The sequence below is a fragment of the Capricornis sumatraensis genome, chromosome 22 (assembly GCF_032405125.1).
Source record: "Capricornis sumatraensis isolate serow.1 chromosome 22, serow.2, whole genome shotgun sequence".
NCBI lineage: Eukaryota > Metazoa > Chordata > Mammalia > Artiodactyla > Bovidae > Capricornis > Capricornis sumatraensis.
In genome coordinates this window covers 48,035,279-48,050,653 of record NC_091090.1, presented here as the reverse complement: position 1 = coordinate 48,050,653, position 15,375 = coordinate 48,035,279, and the positions used below count along the sequence as shown (strand labels likewise).

Genomic DNA, 15,375 nt, shown 5'->3' with positions numbered 1-15,375 from the left:
CAACCCATATGGGTCTGCTGGAGTTTCGATGGACTCGAATGTGATTACCTACCACTAATCATTTGTGTTCTTTATAAAATGTGTCTGAAAATAAAGAAAAAATTGTCTAGGAAAATTAAAGCAGGTTTATGAACATGTTCGTTAATCAGCTGACAATCAGCTTTTGTAAACCACAACCTAACTAAGCCACGAGATGAGTTGGATGGCATCACCGAGTCAATGGACATGAGTCTGAGCAAACTCCTGGAGATGGTGAAGAACCGGGAAGCCTGGCGTGCCTCAGTGCTTGGGATCACAAAGATTCGGACACGACTGAGCGACTGAACAACAACTCAGCAAAGTGCTTCATGCTAAAGCAGTCTCAGCTGTCATAATCATGTCATTTTCCCAACCAGACTGTTCCCCAAGTAAAATGTACGTTTATTTAACGAATCAATCAGTGTTCCCATGTAAGAGATTCTAACGATGTCCCTGTGTTCCGTGTTTACTTGCCCCAAATGCTTGCTCACAAAGGGATAGATTTCCCAATATTTTTATAACTTATTTTCTCATTGCCCCAGTTAATTTGCTAGCAGCATCCATCTTCCTACATTTCCATTTACAGGAAAAAAAAAAATAGATGAGAAACCCATGAAAATAACTAGCTTATGAAAGTGCTTCTTTTGAGGAAAATTGGGATTATTCAGAAACGGGTCAGGACTGGGAGTTGGCAGGTCTGGGAGATAAAAGTTGTTATCTTGGTTCTAACACTAAAGGTTTGGCTGCATGAGGTAACTTCCCGTCTAGGTCCTCAGGCTCCTTCTCTGTGAAGTGTGGATGACCCTAAGTTCCTTTCTCTTTAAACATTCTCTGACACCGCATTTACATGAGTTTCTTTGGCCTTCAGTGAGACGTTGACCACAGACCATCCTCCCCAGAGGTCAGACAGAGGTCACAAATTCTGAGAGAGCAGGAATTGTTTTAGGGGCAAATGTTTCAAAAAGCCAAAAGTCCTCAAATTAATCCCCTACTTTCATAACCCTTGTTTAAAATTTATATATCATTCTCTGTCCCTTCTACTTTCCTATGTTGCTCCACCACCTTCCCCTACCAGGAAAAATAAAACAAAGATGGGAAAAAGTTTCTCATGTTTTCTTCCTTCTTAGTTCTTGGAAAACGGTGTCTGATCACTTCCTCTTCTTCCCCGGTTGCATTCTGTCACCTGTACAAACGAGAACAGAAAGAGACCTCAGTCATCAGGGCTTCCCTAATGAGTATTCTCGTGTGGAGAGTTGAGGAGACTTTTCCACAGGCGAGATGATGTACTTGAAGAGCTCTGAAATCCACTGGCACTGCTGCAAGCACAGGAGGGGACATTTCTGCTGTCCTGCTTGGGGCGTGGCTCACAGCTGCCCAGCTGACCAAAGGGGCGGTTGGCATCCTGTGGCTCTGAACATTTCCTGTGAACCACTGATGGCTGTTGCCTTCGGCATGTGTTTGAAGGCTGCACATAGTCTGTCGACAAATTTTGAGACTTTGCAGATGAAGAGACCACATCAATCAAATGAGAGAGGAAACAGAAGCGTGGCTATTCTAGGGGCCATTCTGTGACCTTTCACCAAATCAGTTTATTGGCATGGGTAGAAAAGTACTGGCATATTGATTAGTGCTTAGTAAGCTTATTAGAGGGGTATATTCTACTGAAATTGTAGCATTAGATTTCTAAAATGACTTCCATTTAGCCAACCATTGGTACCTCCATCTTTAATGATCACAAATTTTCACATAAACTTTGAAACTTCAGAAACTTCATTAACTCATTGTCCTTCCTGTCTTGCCACATGCAGTCTTTTTTCAGCTCAGCCTCTTCTCAGCCCTTCTAGAGCCCTGTTACTCCTGGCTCAGATTACCACAACAGTCTCAGCTTGCAGTTCCAGGCTTTATTCTTGAAACCCTGCCCCCTCCATCAGTTATATCCTTAACAGTAAACTTTAAATAGCTTATCATTGCATTTTGTTGGAACCCCCCTTCTCAGAGGTGTTAGAGACTGATGACATGAAGTCCTCCTCTAGCCGCCTCATCACACTGATTTTCTAGGGCAGCTAGCTCCTAATCACTCAGCCCCCACAGCTACCTTTGAATTCATGTCTCTCAACGTCTTTAAGCACAGTCTCCTTTCTTCAGTTCCTCGTCAATCCATACTACATCCAATAACTTAAGTGAAGCCTTGCTGATTTATCTAGCTTTACATGTTTCACGTTCTTTTCATTGATGCTTCCACTTGTTTTACATTTTTGATGTGAATTCTCTTTGCCCCAGTTAGGTTTTCTCTACATTAGGTCTGTAGACATAAGCACAATATCTTCTCTTTTCTGAAGGAGACATTTAGGGCCTTTAATGAATCTGTTTTCAGGTACACAACACATGGCTGCTAAGTTGCTTCAGTCGTGTCCAACTCTGTGCGACCCCATAGACGGCAGCCCACCATGCCCCTCCGTCCATGGGATTCTCCAGGCAAGAACACTGGAGTGGGTTGCCATTTCCTTCAATGCATGAAAGTGAAAAGTGAAAGTGAAGTTGCTCAGTCGTGTCCGACTCTTAGCGATCCCATGGACTGCAGCCCACCAGGCTCCTGTCCATGGGATTTTCCAGGCAAGAGTACTGGAATGGGGTGCCATTGCCTTCTCTGAAGCAACACGTTAGTTCTCTTGTATTGAAGAGTTTGCTCATTGTAAACTTCTCAAAGTTGTTCCTTCTAGGATTTCTCTGAGGCAACCTAAGACTTTGTTTATCCATGTTGTTGCCAACCCTCAGCACTTCAAGTCTAACTGTAATCAAAAGCTCATTGCTTCAACCCCGGGTGCCAAGGATTGGGGATTCCTTCTCGAGTCAAGAGACACAGCAGAACACGACGTCTTGGAGAGAAACAGCAGAAGCAAGAGTGGAGGCGATAGTGGGAAGTTCCTCAGGGGAAGGAAGGCAGGTGGCTCCTTCCACTGGATCAGAGTCTCCATGTCCAAACACGAAGCTCTGAGGGCACTCACACCCTGTGACTATCACTGGAATAATATTTTTTTGTTGGGTTCTAGAAGGTAGGGATGGGTTCTTAGTCCTGAATTCTCATGGGGCTCAACAGTCTCTAGATTTCTGAGTCTTCAGAATTTATCTCTGACCATGTTTTCACAATGCATAGCTGGTTTTTGTATATACATTGCAGTTTTTTGACTTGTGGTTATTGTGGAGTTCATATATGCTGATCTGTAACTATATCCATTTATTTTAAACTGGTAGTCATTTAAGTTCAAACAGATCCTAAAGTTCAGCCCAGTTCAGTTGCTCAGTCATGTCCGACTCTTTGCGACCCCATGGACTACAGCGTCCCAGGCCTCCCTGTCCATCACCAACTCCTGGAGCCTACTCAAACTCATGTCCATGAGTTGGTGATGTCATTCAGCCATCTCATCCTCTGTCATGCCCTTCTCTTCCTACCTTCAATCTTTCCCAGCATCAGGTGGGCCAAAGTATTGGAACTTCAGCTTCAGCATCAGTCTTTCCAATGAATATTCACATTCTACAGGGTCTACGTTTTCCCCCCTCACCCCCATGTTTTGTGGTTTTGATGTCACATTTTATATCTTCATGTCTGTCCCTTCCCTGTTTATCGTATAGTTTATTTTACATTTTTATCTTTTAAGCGTCACGCTATCTTATGTCAGTGGTCGATCCACAGCCTTTACTATATATTTGCCTGTACTAGTAGGATTTTCCCCTCCCTATAATTTTATTTTTTTTATAGCCTTTTCATTTTTATTTAAAGACCACCCCTTAACACTTCTTGTAAGATCGGTTTCTCTCTCTCCAGGCACTCCATCGTGTCCGACTCTGTGACCCCATGGACTGCAGCCTGCCAGGCTCCTCTGTCCACGGGATTTTCCAGGCAAGAACACGAGTGGGTTGCCATGTCCTCCTCCAGGGGATTTTCCCTACCAAGGGATCAAATCCGCATCTCCTGTATCTCCGGCACTGGCAGGTGGATTCTTTACCAGTGAACCACCTGAGAAGTAAGATTGGTTTAGTACTGACAAGCTCTTGATTTTTTCTTGTCTGAGAAGCTTTTTATCTCTCCCTCAATTTTGAAGGATAACCTTCCTGGGAGGAGTATCCTAGGTTGTAATTTTCTCCTTTAAGCACTTTACCTATATCATGCCACTCCCTTCTGAACTGCAAACCTTCTGCTAAAAATCAGTTGATAGCCTTAGGCAGGTTTCCTTGTATGTGATGCTCTGTTTTTCTCTTGCTGTCCTTAGACTTCTCTTTTTGTCTTTAACCTTGTCCGTTTTAATCATGATATGTCTTGGTATAATTCCCTTTGGGTTCTACTTGTTTGGAATTCTCTGTGCTTCGGTACCTGCGCATCTGTTTCCTTCTTCAGATTTCGGAAGTTTTCAAACCATGATTTTATCAAATACATTTTATACGCTTTTTTCTTTTTTTTTTTTAATTTTTTTATTTTTTTTTTAAATTTTAAAATCTTTAATTCTTACATGTGTTCCCAAACATGAACCCTCCTCCCCTCCCTCCCCATAACATCTCATTATACGCTTTTTTCTCTCTCTTCTTCTGGGAAACCCTAAGACACAAATGTTAGTACAATTGATAATGTCCCAGAGGTCTCTTAGACTATTCTCATTTATTTATTCTTAAGTTTGTTTTCCTTTTTGCTGTTCTGCTTGGGCGATTTCCATTATTCTATCTTCCAGATGCATTGCTCTATATTGTGTAATCTCCTGCTCATGCGCTCTAGAGTATTTTTCATTTCAGTCATTGCATTTTTCAATTTTGACTGATTCTTTCCTGTATTTTCTAGTTCTTCATTGAAATTCTTATTGTGTTCATCTATACTTTTCTCCAGTTTAGCATTCTTATTACTATTTCTTTGGATTCTTTGTCAGATAAATTATTTATCTGTTTCATTAGCACTTTTTGTTTGTTGTTTCATTTGAAACATAGTCCTCTTGTCTTCTCGTTTTGTTTAACTTTCTTCATCTGTATGAAGTCAGGTGAAACAGATGCTCCTCTCTGTCTTGACGTCAAGTCCTTGTACTGGAGCATTCCCCTGGAGTCTGCGTGAGCCCATCAGCTCTGGCAGGAGAGCCGGCTTTGAAGTGAGCATGTCTTCATCCAGGGTGTGCTGCTGGTCATGGCTTTGGAGGGGCGAGAGCCAGAACCAGGTGCAAGCAGAGCTGCTTCTGTGCTCAGTGACTGTCACTGCTCTGCTGGAGGGGGCCGGTGGCTGGGGGCAGCGGGGCTGGAGCAAGGACCGCTGAGGGAGCTGGTTTCTCTCAGGTATGACGGCCGTCTCCATCTTGGTTTGGGACAAAGGCAGGGGCTAGGGCCTTGGGGCCGCACTTGGGTGCTGGTTTTACTCTCTCCCCCGTGTGTGCCCTCAGTTAGAGGCTGATGCCATGCCACTGAGCTGACCCCCCACCCCCATCCCGCCCCACCACCCCCCGGAGGGGATCTGTCCTGCTGCAATGACACTCACCCTCCGGAGTGTGGGCAGGGATTCATGAGCTGGTAATGGCTGCCTCCACCCTGGTCAGAGCAGGGCCAGGGGCCAGGCTGGCTCCTTGCCCTCAAGTGCACATATTCTCGCTGGCAACGGTGGCCTCTGCCTTAGAGGAGACCAGTGCCAGCAGAGCAAGAGGGGCTGGAGCCGGAGCCTGGTGAGGGCTGGGGGGCACCCCGAGGCGGACCCCAAGCATCTTGCAACCAGTTGCCTCTGTGCTGTCGTGGGGAGGACGCAGACCTGTGTGTGACCTCCTTAAGAGAGGAGGCTGTCTCTCACAGGGCTTAGTAAGCCCCACTGGTTTTCAAGCCAGCCAAGCGGGCTCATCTTTCCCGTGTCGGACCCAAGGGCTGAGGTGCCTGGATATGTGGTTCAGAGTCCTCGTTCCCCAGGGAGGATCCCTTCGCCCATGATATCTCCCCCTCCCCTGTGTCCCCCACCAGTGAGGGGAGGTCGTGAGCAGATTGCTTCTCCTCCCTCCTCCTCAGCCCTGCGTGGATCTTTCTTTACAGCCTGGGTTGTAGAATAGCTGCTCTGCTGGTCCCCAGGTTGATTTCGGCGAGAGTCGCTCTATGTGCAGTTGTGGTTCTGATGTGTTCACGAGGGAAGGTGAGCCCGGCATACCCCTACTACCCCATTTGGATCTCCTCCCACCCTGAATTATTTCAGTCCTCTCTTTATCCTCCGTTAGTACCAAGAAGTAGAGATATTTTAGGCCAAACATTTAATGTTCGTCTCATGCAAGATTCAAACATTTTCTGCGGGCATGGTAAGGGAAACCACGCCTTTAGTCAACATCACTATAAACACATACATAATTATATATCTTATTATTTGTACAGTTGGAACAGGGGATAAGTACAATCATACTATTTCAAAACATTGACAGCTATATATCCACAATCATAAAAGCTACTGACTTAGAGCTGAAAATTTGAAGAACATTTGTTGAGCTTCAGAGGCTTGGCTTGGAAAAGGGTGAGAAGGCAGATTGTTGGGGGGATATGAGGTGTTAGAAGAATGAAATTCGAACATAGATGAGTACAAGTTACAGAGCAGAAAGTAGTGGGAGGAGATGGAATTGAGAGCTGGCTGGAGAAATCCTCGAGGGAAAAGAGGCTGAGGAAGAGGGAAAAGTAATAATCCTGAGCGGACTCTCTTAGAGCTTAGAGAGATGAAGTTAGGACAAGAAATGCAAAAAGGAGCTGTTTTCTTCCTTTTGACTAAATGGTGCCCAGTGGGGTTATGCTTTATACATACATGTGGAGTCAACTCACGGTAGGATTCTTTTTTATGAAATGATCAGGGACAATATGCAAGACAGACCTTATAGCAAATCTCTTCATGGATAAAACCGAGGGGATATACTAGATGGCCCCTAAGCAGCTTTCAACAATACAATCTCCTTTAAATAAATCTGATCTATAGGAAATGATATTAAAGGAAGATTTTAATATCATTCTGTCCAAGGCACCATCACAAGGTTACTTGGCCAGATTGCAATCTTCAGCTTATAAACTATCCTGGTGGGGAAAGAATCTGTCGTCTTGGGCCTTGACAAAGGATACGCCTGGCACATGGCCCTCATGTGAATGTAAGGACAGGGACCATGGGCCCCAGGTAAGCTGACCGCCTCTCCAGCCACACCTACATATAAGAGGCTCTCCATTTTGGCCTGGAGGCACTTGGCCCCTTTCACACCTGATATCTCTTGTGGGTTGTTGGGTTTTTCTTCCTGGTGGACTTGTGTCCTGGCGTCAGCATCTTTATGTCTTATCAAGAAGGGGGAAGAACAAAAAGCAAAGTTAAATATTGAGTGGCAGAGAAGGGGGCCTGTGTTGGGACCCCATGACAGCCCCTCTCTCTGAGCATTCAGAGTGGAAGCAATCTATCTAGAGCATCTCGAGATGCTCAGACATGGTGAGCCAAGCTTTCAGTGATCTAACAAAGACTGCATCCCCCCGTTGGCTTTCGTCAGTGATGGAAATCCGTGTTCCACCTCACTCTGCCTGCAACATAGAAAATGACTCTTACACAGTGGGTTTCTGGCCACAGTAACTGGCTCAGCCCTTGTCCACCCCTCTGTGCCATGACACAGAAAAGCCAGTACAGGTCTGGGAATGAGATGGTAACAACTCAAGCAGGTTGGTCCTCTGGAACCTCTTGAGAGATTTCTGAGCCACAGTGTCTTTTTGAAGGCTAGCGGCACCTTCCTACGGGCCTGATAGGGTTGTCTCCTGGTGCCCAGGGCTTGCTCTCTGCATTTATATACCCCTGGAGAATGTCACACACTTCCAAGTTTACATTTGATTCCTGGCGTCACTCATGGTTACTGCCCTTCTAAAACTTCTCCTCATTTTCACCCACTGACATGACACATGAGGAGGCAGAAAGTGTGTAGACATGACCATCATTACCAACACCCTTCTCGTCCAAGCAGCTGACTTGGGAAAACACCATATTGCACAAGGAAGCTAGTGGATTCAATTATCTCAGCTGGGAGGAGTCCAGCGTCCTGTGGCACACTGGGCCTTGTTCTCAGACCAGCAGTGTCCGTCTCTCTGGGGGCACATGCTGGAAGGACAGAATTCCAAGCTTTTCTTCAGATCTACTGAGTGAGAGTCTACATCTTAACAAGATCCTAATTTTAACAAGATTTGCAGGTGCATACAAGTTTGAGAGGCACTGTTCTGTGACAGTGGTTCTCGACCCTGACTATCAATTAAAATAACTGAGAAGCTTTGAAAAATAGCCCTGCTAAGTCCCCATCTCCACAGATAGATTTAATTGGTCTGGGGTGGGCTTGGGACTCAGTATTCTTAAAATTCCCCTAGTGATTTCGTAAATCCCTAGTTACATTTGAGCACGACTACCAGAGAGACACCTGCATGTGACCTGGGTCCTAAGGGATACTTCTTGATCACCTGGTGGCTGGCTGGTGAGGGTCGCTCAGGATTTCAGTAGCAGAGATTCCAATTAATTTTAGCCTCAATTAGCCTGACCTCCCATTTCACTCTGTAAGTTCTTTAGGAACTACACTGCTAAGCTGCTAAGTCGCTTCAGTCGTGTCCGACTCTTCGTGACCCCATGGACTGTAGCCTACCAGGCTCCTCCGTCCATGGGATTCTCCAGGCAAGAGTACTGGAGTGGGGTGCCATCGCCGTCTCCAATGTAGAAGGAACTACACTACCTCTGTCAATTTGCGTTCTGTTAGGTGGTTGCTCCCACTCCAGCGTTCTTGCCTGGAGAATCCCAGGGACAGAGGAGCCTAGTGGGCTGCCGTCTATGGGGTGCACAGAGTCAGACACGACTGAAGCGACTTAGCAGCAGCAGCAGCAGGTGGTTGCTACTTTTAATCACCTTCAGCTGGGGAAAACGGATAATGTATGCATGCCGTTGCAGGAGATGATTGGAATATCCACACAGAAAAGAAGGTTACTGATTTTTCCTTGGTGAGAGTGAAATTATTACGGCAATAGTAATGATGTAATTATTACGGCAGTAGTGACTAATCCTGTGTGCCAGACCCTGTTCTTGACAGTTGACACTTCCCAAGTCACTTCTGATCCGCCAGAATCCTATGAGGAGGGAACTAAAATTGTCTCCATGATGCATAAAAGAAAACCAGAATGCGAGGACATGGAGTGCCTTGCCTAGGGTCACAGGTCTGTAAGTGCTGAGCCCAAGGGAGGAGCCCAGGCAATCAGGCACAGAAGTTTTCTCCTAACCACTGCCTCCCACCACATCATCGAAGCACTCCTCTCAATTTCTGTTCTCATCCAAGGACGCTCAGGCTGTGGGAAAGGCCAGAAACAGAGTTAGCTCTCGATTCAGACGGAGGAGCTGGCTACCTACATGTTTCCATACATCTAGAACAGAGGGCTTGGAGAGGGACTCAGAGGTAGAAGGAGGTGTTGTTCAAGCCTGGCCAGGGTAAAACTCTGTTCACATGTGCACAGCAGGCATTAACCAGGACAGTCCTGGGCAAACGGAACTGTGCAATTGCCCTTCATACAGGTCATCTTATCACTGAGGACCTGAATGCATTAACGCAGATAGGTGAGCAAGAGTCAAGGCAGGGCCTGACTAACAGAGACCCTTGTGAGCCTTCTGAAGACTCAGACTTTCATCTGTCAATTGAGGAAGACTTACAGAGCTTTCAGGCTTCCCTGATAGCTCTGTTGGTAAAGAACCTGCCTGCAATGCAGGAGACTCCAGTTCCATTCCTGGGTCACGAAGATCCACTGTGGAGGGATAGGCTACCCACTCCAGCATTCTTGGGCTTCCCTGGTGGCTCAGCCGGTAAAGAATCTGCCTGCAATGCGGGAGACGTGGGTTCGGTCCCTGGGTTGGAAAGATCCCCTGGAGAAGGGAAAGGCTACCCATTCCAGTATTCTGGCCTGGAGAATTCCATGGACTACACAGTCCATGGGATTGCAAAGAGTCAGGCATGACCAGTGATTTTCACTTTCACTTTCTTTACAGGGCTTTCAGCAGAATCAGTTCAGTTCAGTCGCTCAGTCATGTCCGACTCTTTGCGACCCCATGAATCACAGCACGCCAGGCCTCCCTGTCCAACACCAACTCCTGGAGTTCACTCAGACTCATGTCCATCGAGTCGGTGATGCCATCCAGCCATCTCCTCCTTGGTCGTCCCCTTCTCCTCCTGCCCTCAATCCCTCCCAGCATCAGAGTCTTTTCCAATGAGTCAACTCTTCACATGAGGTGGCCAAAGTACTGGAGTTTCAGCTTTAGCATCATTCCTTCCAAAGAAATCCCAGGACTGATGTCCTTCAGAATGGACTGGTTGGATCTTCTTGCAGTCCAAGGGACACTCAAGAGTCTTCTCCAACACCACAGTTCAAAAGCATCAATTCTTCGGTGCTCAGCCTTCTTCACAGTCCAACTCTCATATCCATACATGACCACAGGAAAAACCATAGCCTTGACTAGATGGGCCATAGTCAGCAAAGTAATGTCTCTGCTTTTGAATATGCTATCTAGGTTGGTCATAAGTTTTCTTCCAAGGAGTAAGCACCTTTTAATTTCATGGCTGCAGTCACCATCTGCAGTGATTTTGGAGCCTCCAAAAATAAAGTCTGACACTGTTTCCATTGTTTGCCCATCTATTTGCCATGAAGTGATGGGACCAGATGCCATGATCTTCATTTTCTGAATGTTGAGCTTTAGGCCAACTTTTTCACTCTCCACTTTCACTTTCAGCAAGAGGCTTTTTAGTTCCTCTTCACTTTCTGCCATAAGGGTGGTGTCATCTGCATATCTGAGGTGATTGATACTTCTCCCAGCAATCTTGATTCCAGTCTGTGCTTCTTCCAGCCCAGCATTTCTCATGGTGTACTCTGCATAGAAGTTAAATAAGCAGGGTGACAATATACAGCCTTGACGTACTCCTTTTCCTATTTGGAACCAGTCTGTTGTTCCATGTCCAGTTCTAACTGCTGCTTCCTGACCTGCATACAGATTTCTCAAGAGGCAGGTTAGGTGGTCTGGTATTCCCATCTCTTTCAGAATTTTCCACAGTTTATTGTGATCCACACAGTCAAAGGAAATAAAGCAGAAATAGATGTTTTTCTGGAACTCTTGGTTTTTCCATGATCCAGCGGATGTTGGCAATTTGATCTCTGGTTCCTCTGCCTTTTCTAAAACCAGCTTGAACATCAGGAAGTTCAGCAAAATAGGAAGTGAGAAATGTTTTCACATGTTTAACTCTGTTTAGTTGTAGGTGATTTAACTGTTCACTGGGGACATGGCTAGCTTCCCAGGTGGCTCAGTGGTAAGGAATCTGCCTACTAATGCAGGAGACTCAGGAGACGCAGTTTCAATCCCTGGGTCGGGAAGATTCCTTACAGTAGGAAATGGCCACCCACTCCTGTATTCTTGCCTGGAAAATCCCATGGACAGAGGAGCCTGGTGGGCCACAGTCCACAGGATCACAAACAGTCGGACATGACAGAGTGAATGAACATGCAAGCCAGTGTTCACTGCCATTGGAATTTTATGTGATCTAATTTCTCTTTTAATTCCTTATTGAACCATTTATAATTAAGATCAGTTCAGAATATAACACATCCCACTCCAATGCTACATAGAATTCATATATAATACCCATTCTATTCTTAAGGAGTTAAAAATCTAGAGAGAAGAGAAACATAGCCACTGATGGTAGTGTCTGTCGCTACCATGAATATTCACATGTGCGTGATGCAAATGAGTGACCACATGTTGACACTAACTCATTTGCTCACTGGGGCTTTCGGCTTGTTAAAAGGGCTTTGTGTTGAAAACAGCAATTTCAATAATATGAATGCAGTGAAAATTGTGTTTTTTTTTTTAATTCAATAAAATGTTTAAAAGTCACTGTAGCTTGTCAATTTTAAAATTAATCCTATTGAACTCAATACAATTGATTTAAAAAGTTATTGTTCTCTAAGCTCTGAGTAATCACTTTTTTCTCTGCACATTTTCTGCCAAGTTTTAAATGGATTAGTTTTCTTCCTTCCTTTTTTTTTTTTTTTTTAATATAGATTTTGGGAAGGCATCAAAAACCTACCCAGAACTTCAGGAAGCCAAAACTAGTTAGAATCAGAAGTCAGCACATCTGAAATGTCAACACTTTTTTTTTTTTTTCTGGATAATTTCCTGTGATTTGAAATCCTGATTTTTTGTGTAATTTTTAGTATTTCATTTTTTTCTTTTAAAGTGTTTACTTTCAAGGAGAATATTGCCTTTGAGGCTTTCTTAACCAGTTAAATTCTCCAAGAGTCGAAAATATGTGAAAAAGCCAAGCTGTATGCTTATTTCTCCAGGGTCTCAGTCTCCTCTCAGAAATAGACACTCTTGTACTGAACCTTCAGACTGTTGGTTTTTCTTTTTAATTTTTTTGCATACACAGGCTTATGTTTTCACACCAGTTCATAGATTGGGCGGAAGATGCCACTTCTATTTTAATAGAACAGAATGGCTCGTGGGTGTGTGGTGGGGGACTGTGTGTGACTCTTGCCTTCCTTATGTACAAAATCAGAGTGGAATTCCTGCACTTCTCCTGGGGTAGGTAACAAATCATGGATATTTCACAACCTGACTTTTCCATGGTTACTTTTCCAAAAGAAAATATTCTGGGGGTGGGAGCAGTAGGGGAAGCACGGAGGAGAATGAATCTTTCACTTTAAAACCAACTAAGTTAGGCTTATTTTTTTGCTATGAAGAAGCAACGTAGTTCTGCCTACCTATAATTAGAAAGCTCAGCTCTCTGACATACTCACATTGCCTAAAACCTCCAACGAGAATTCTGATATCAAGTACAGGGTGTGATTTTACCTGGTGAATACTTTACTGAAGTCTGAGAAGCATCCTAGTGGGAGAGGGGTGGTAACTCTTCAGGGAAGGCACAGCTGAGGGCGGGAGGAGCTCAGAAGGTCACCTGGACCCACTTCAGTTGAAGAAGAAATCTTGACATTGAAGAGCTTGTGAATCTCAAGTCCTCACTCAAGAGAGGGAGGTTCTGAGTCCATTTTTTCATGGAGGGGATGGTGACACCATGCTCTTTGGATCCAAAGCTCTCTAAACAAGATGGCGTTTAGCTGTAAAGTTAAATGAGGTGTTGTTTGGAGGGGCAATGGGGGAGATAATTTGATGGGGTCTTTTGACAAAGTGGAAACTTCCCCCAGGCTTTTTCCTACTTTGGACAAAGGCATCAAACATTACTGCCTTCTGCTTTACTTGGGTACCCTTCTGTTTTCAGGAGGAGTAAAGACACATAGCAAAGAAATGTTTCTGTAGGTAAAAGAGAAAAGCACTGACCCCATTTCCAGTGGTTGAGCTTCTCTCCAAATAGGTAGATGCCGATGACAAAGATGTGGCTGAGAGAGAACAAGGCTGCTAGACCCACTGGGCTGAGTTTGGCAAACATAGGATATACCCATGTACCCGTCTCAGAGTAGATCCATAGGGTCCTGCAAAAAATGACAAATCACAATGGTTAGGACAGCAACAGGGAGAAAGCCGTAGTCCCTTCAAGACCAATGAGATCCTGGAATCCAGGCAGAGGAAAAGAAGCCCCAGGGGACATTTTTTTTTAACAGCTGAGGTGTTTTCTGAAGCTACAGAAGTGAGTATTTCTTGGATAACTAGACTGTTTCACTGAGACCTTCTGTTTTATGCACTGGGCTGGGCTGTTTTACCCAATCCATTAAAATTCAACGATTGTAAAAGAATATGGGAAAATATTGTGCACATCATTAGCTAAACAAAATGTAAGAGAACATGGATTATTTCTTCCCCTGAGAGATGTGACCTGCTGAGACATTGAACTTGCTAAGATGGTGCCCAATATGCTCACTCTCAGCCAGATAAGTGGGGTTTGCTTTTCTGTTCCCAAGAGTTACATGTGGCTTTCTATTAGCTCCCCCAAGCCCGTTGGGGTAGGAGGGGCAGAGATCAAGCACTACTACTGTAATACAATAGGCCTGGGGTTTAATTGCTGGCCTCGATTTCAGCTCGGGGAAATAGCCATGGGTAGAGTATTAAGCAGGAATGGATGGATCTCCAGGAGGCTCAGATTTTGCTCTTGTGAGGATAGAATATAAGTCATTTCTGTCAGCCAAGAGAAGGAAAAGAAATGCTAGCAGAGGAGCCGTGATGTCTAACTGAAGCCTAAAAATGCAGTTTGCTGGAAACAATCTGCGTCAGAAGATGCCAGAGTCTGAAATAACTCCTTAAATATGAGGAAGATGATATAGCAGCTACAGTTTATAGCTGGTTAAGAGTACAGAATGTGGAATCAGGCTTCTGTGATTCGGATCCTAGTTCTGCTTCCTACCAGCCATGCTGCCTTCACTAATTTATTAAGCTTTCCTCTCCCCATAAGCTCTGTATAAAGTGGGGGTGCCCAGGGCATACACTTTATAAGGCTATTGTAAAGATTAAGGGTGTTAATTTAACACATGCAAATTACACACAACAGTGTCTGGCATATCGTAATCATTCTATAAGAGTTAAAAAGCTTCTCTTCTCCGAGGGATGGCACAGCGGGCATGCCTCAGCAATTTCTTTATGGCTATTCATCCCTTGTAAAACTTAGCACAGCCTAGCTTATGCTTTAGAAACGATGTTGAGATTTGGATATCCCAGGTTGTCATAGGAGTTCAGATGGAGGAATGAAAATTATGCACTTAATTCACCTTTTAGAACCCAAGCATTCTTGGTTGTTTCAAATACTTTGTCAAATGCTTTGTTGGAAGAGAGAAGGGCTAATATCAAGGCCAGGACTAGGGTGAGGTGAGGGAGGTGAACCTAAGTTCACCTCTAGTATCAAAGGACACAACCAACAGAATATAAAAGGCAACTTACAGAATGGGGAAAATATTTACAAATCATGCATCTGACAAAAGATTATTATCCGGAATATGCAAATTTATAAAGAACTCCTAGAACTCAACAGGAAATAAAAAATCCAGTGAAAAATGGAAAAAGGACTTGAATAGATCTCTCAGTAAACAAGATATACATGTGGTCAACAAATGCAGGAAAAGATACTCAGTGTCACAAATCATTAGGGAAATGTGAATTAAAACTGCGGTCAGATACTACCTTCATACTCAAAAAAGAAAGAAAGAAAACACATCAAGTGTTGAAGAGAATGCGCAGAAATTGGAAGCCCTGGGCACTGTTGTTGGTGGGAATGTAAAATGGTGTAACTGCTATCAGTGTGGCAGTTCCTCAAAAAATTAAACCTAGAATTACCATATGATCCAGCAATTCCACTTCTGGGCACAGACTCAAAAGAATTGAAAGCAAAGACTCAGAGA

The 15,375-nt window shown here is 44.4% G+C and overlaps 1 protein-coding gene across 1 annotated transcript in view; it reads right to left on the bottom strand.

Annotated features, from left to right (window-relative positions):
* Positions 1-420: 420 nt before the first annotated feature.
* Positions 421-15,375, bottom strand: part of ADTRP (androgen dependent TFPI regulating protein) — a 76,791-nt gene continuing 61,836 nt past the window's right edge. Inside the window, exons 5-6 of the mRNA XM_068960756.1 lie at positions 13,370-13,521; positions 421-1,201 (exon numbers count right to left, since the gene is read on the bottom strand). Of these exons, the coding sequence (XP_068816857.1) occupies positions 1,167-1,201; positions 13,370-13,521 (187 nt within the window). The 3' untranslated portion in view covers positions 421-1,166. The remainder of the gene's footprint in view (positions 1,202-13,369; positions 13,522-15,375) is intronic.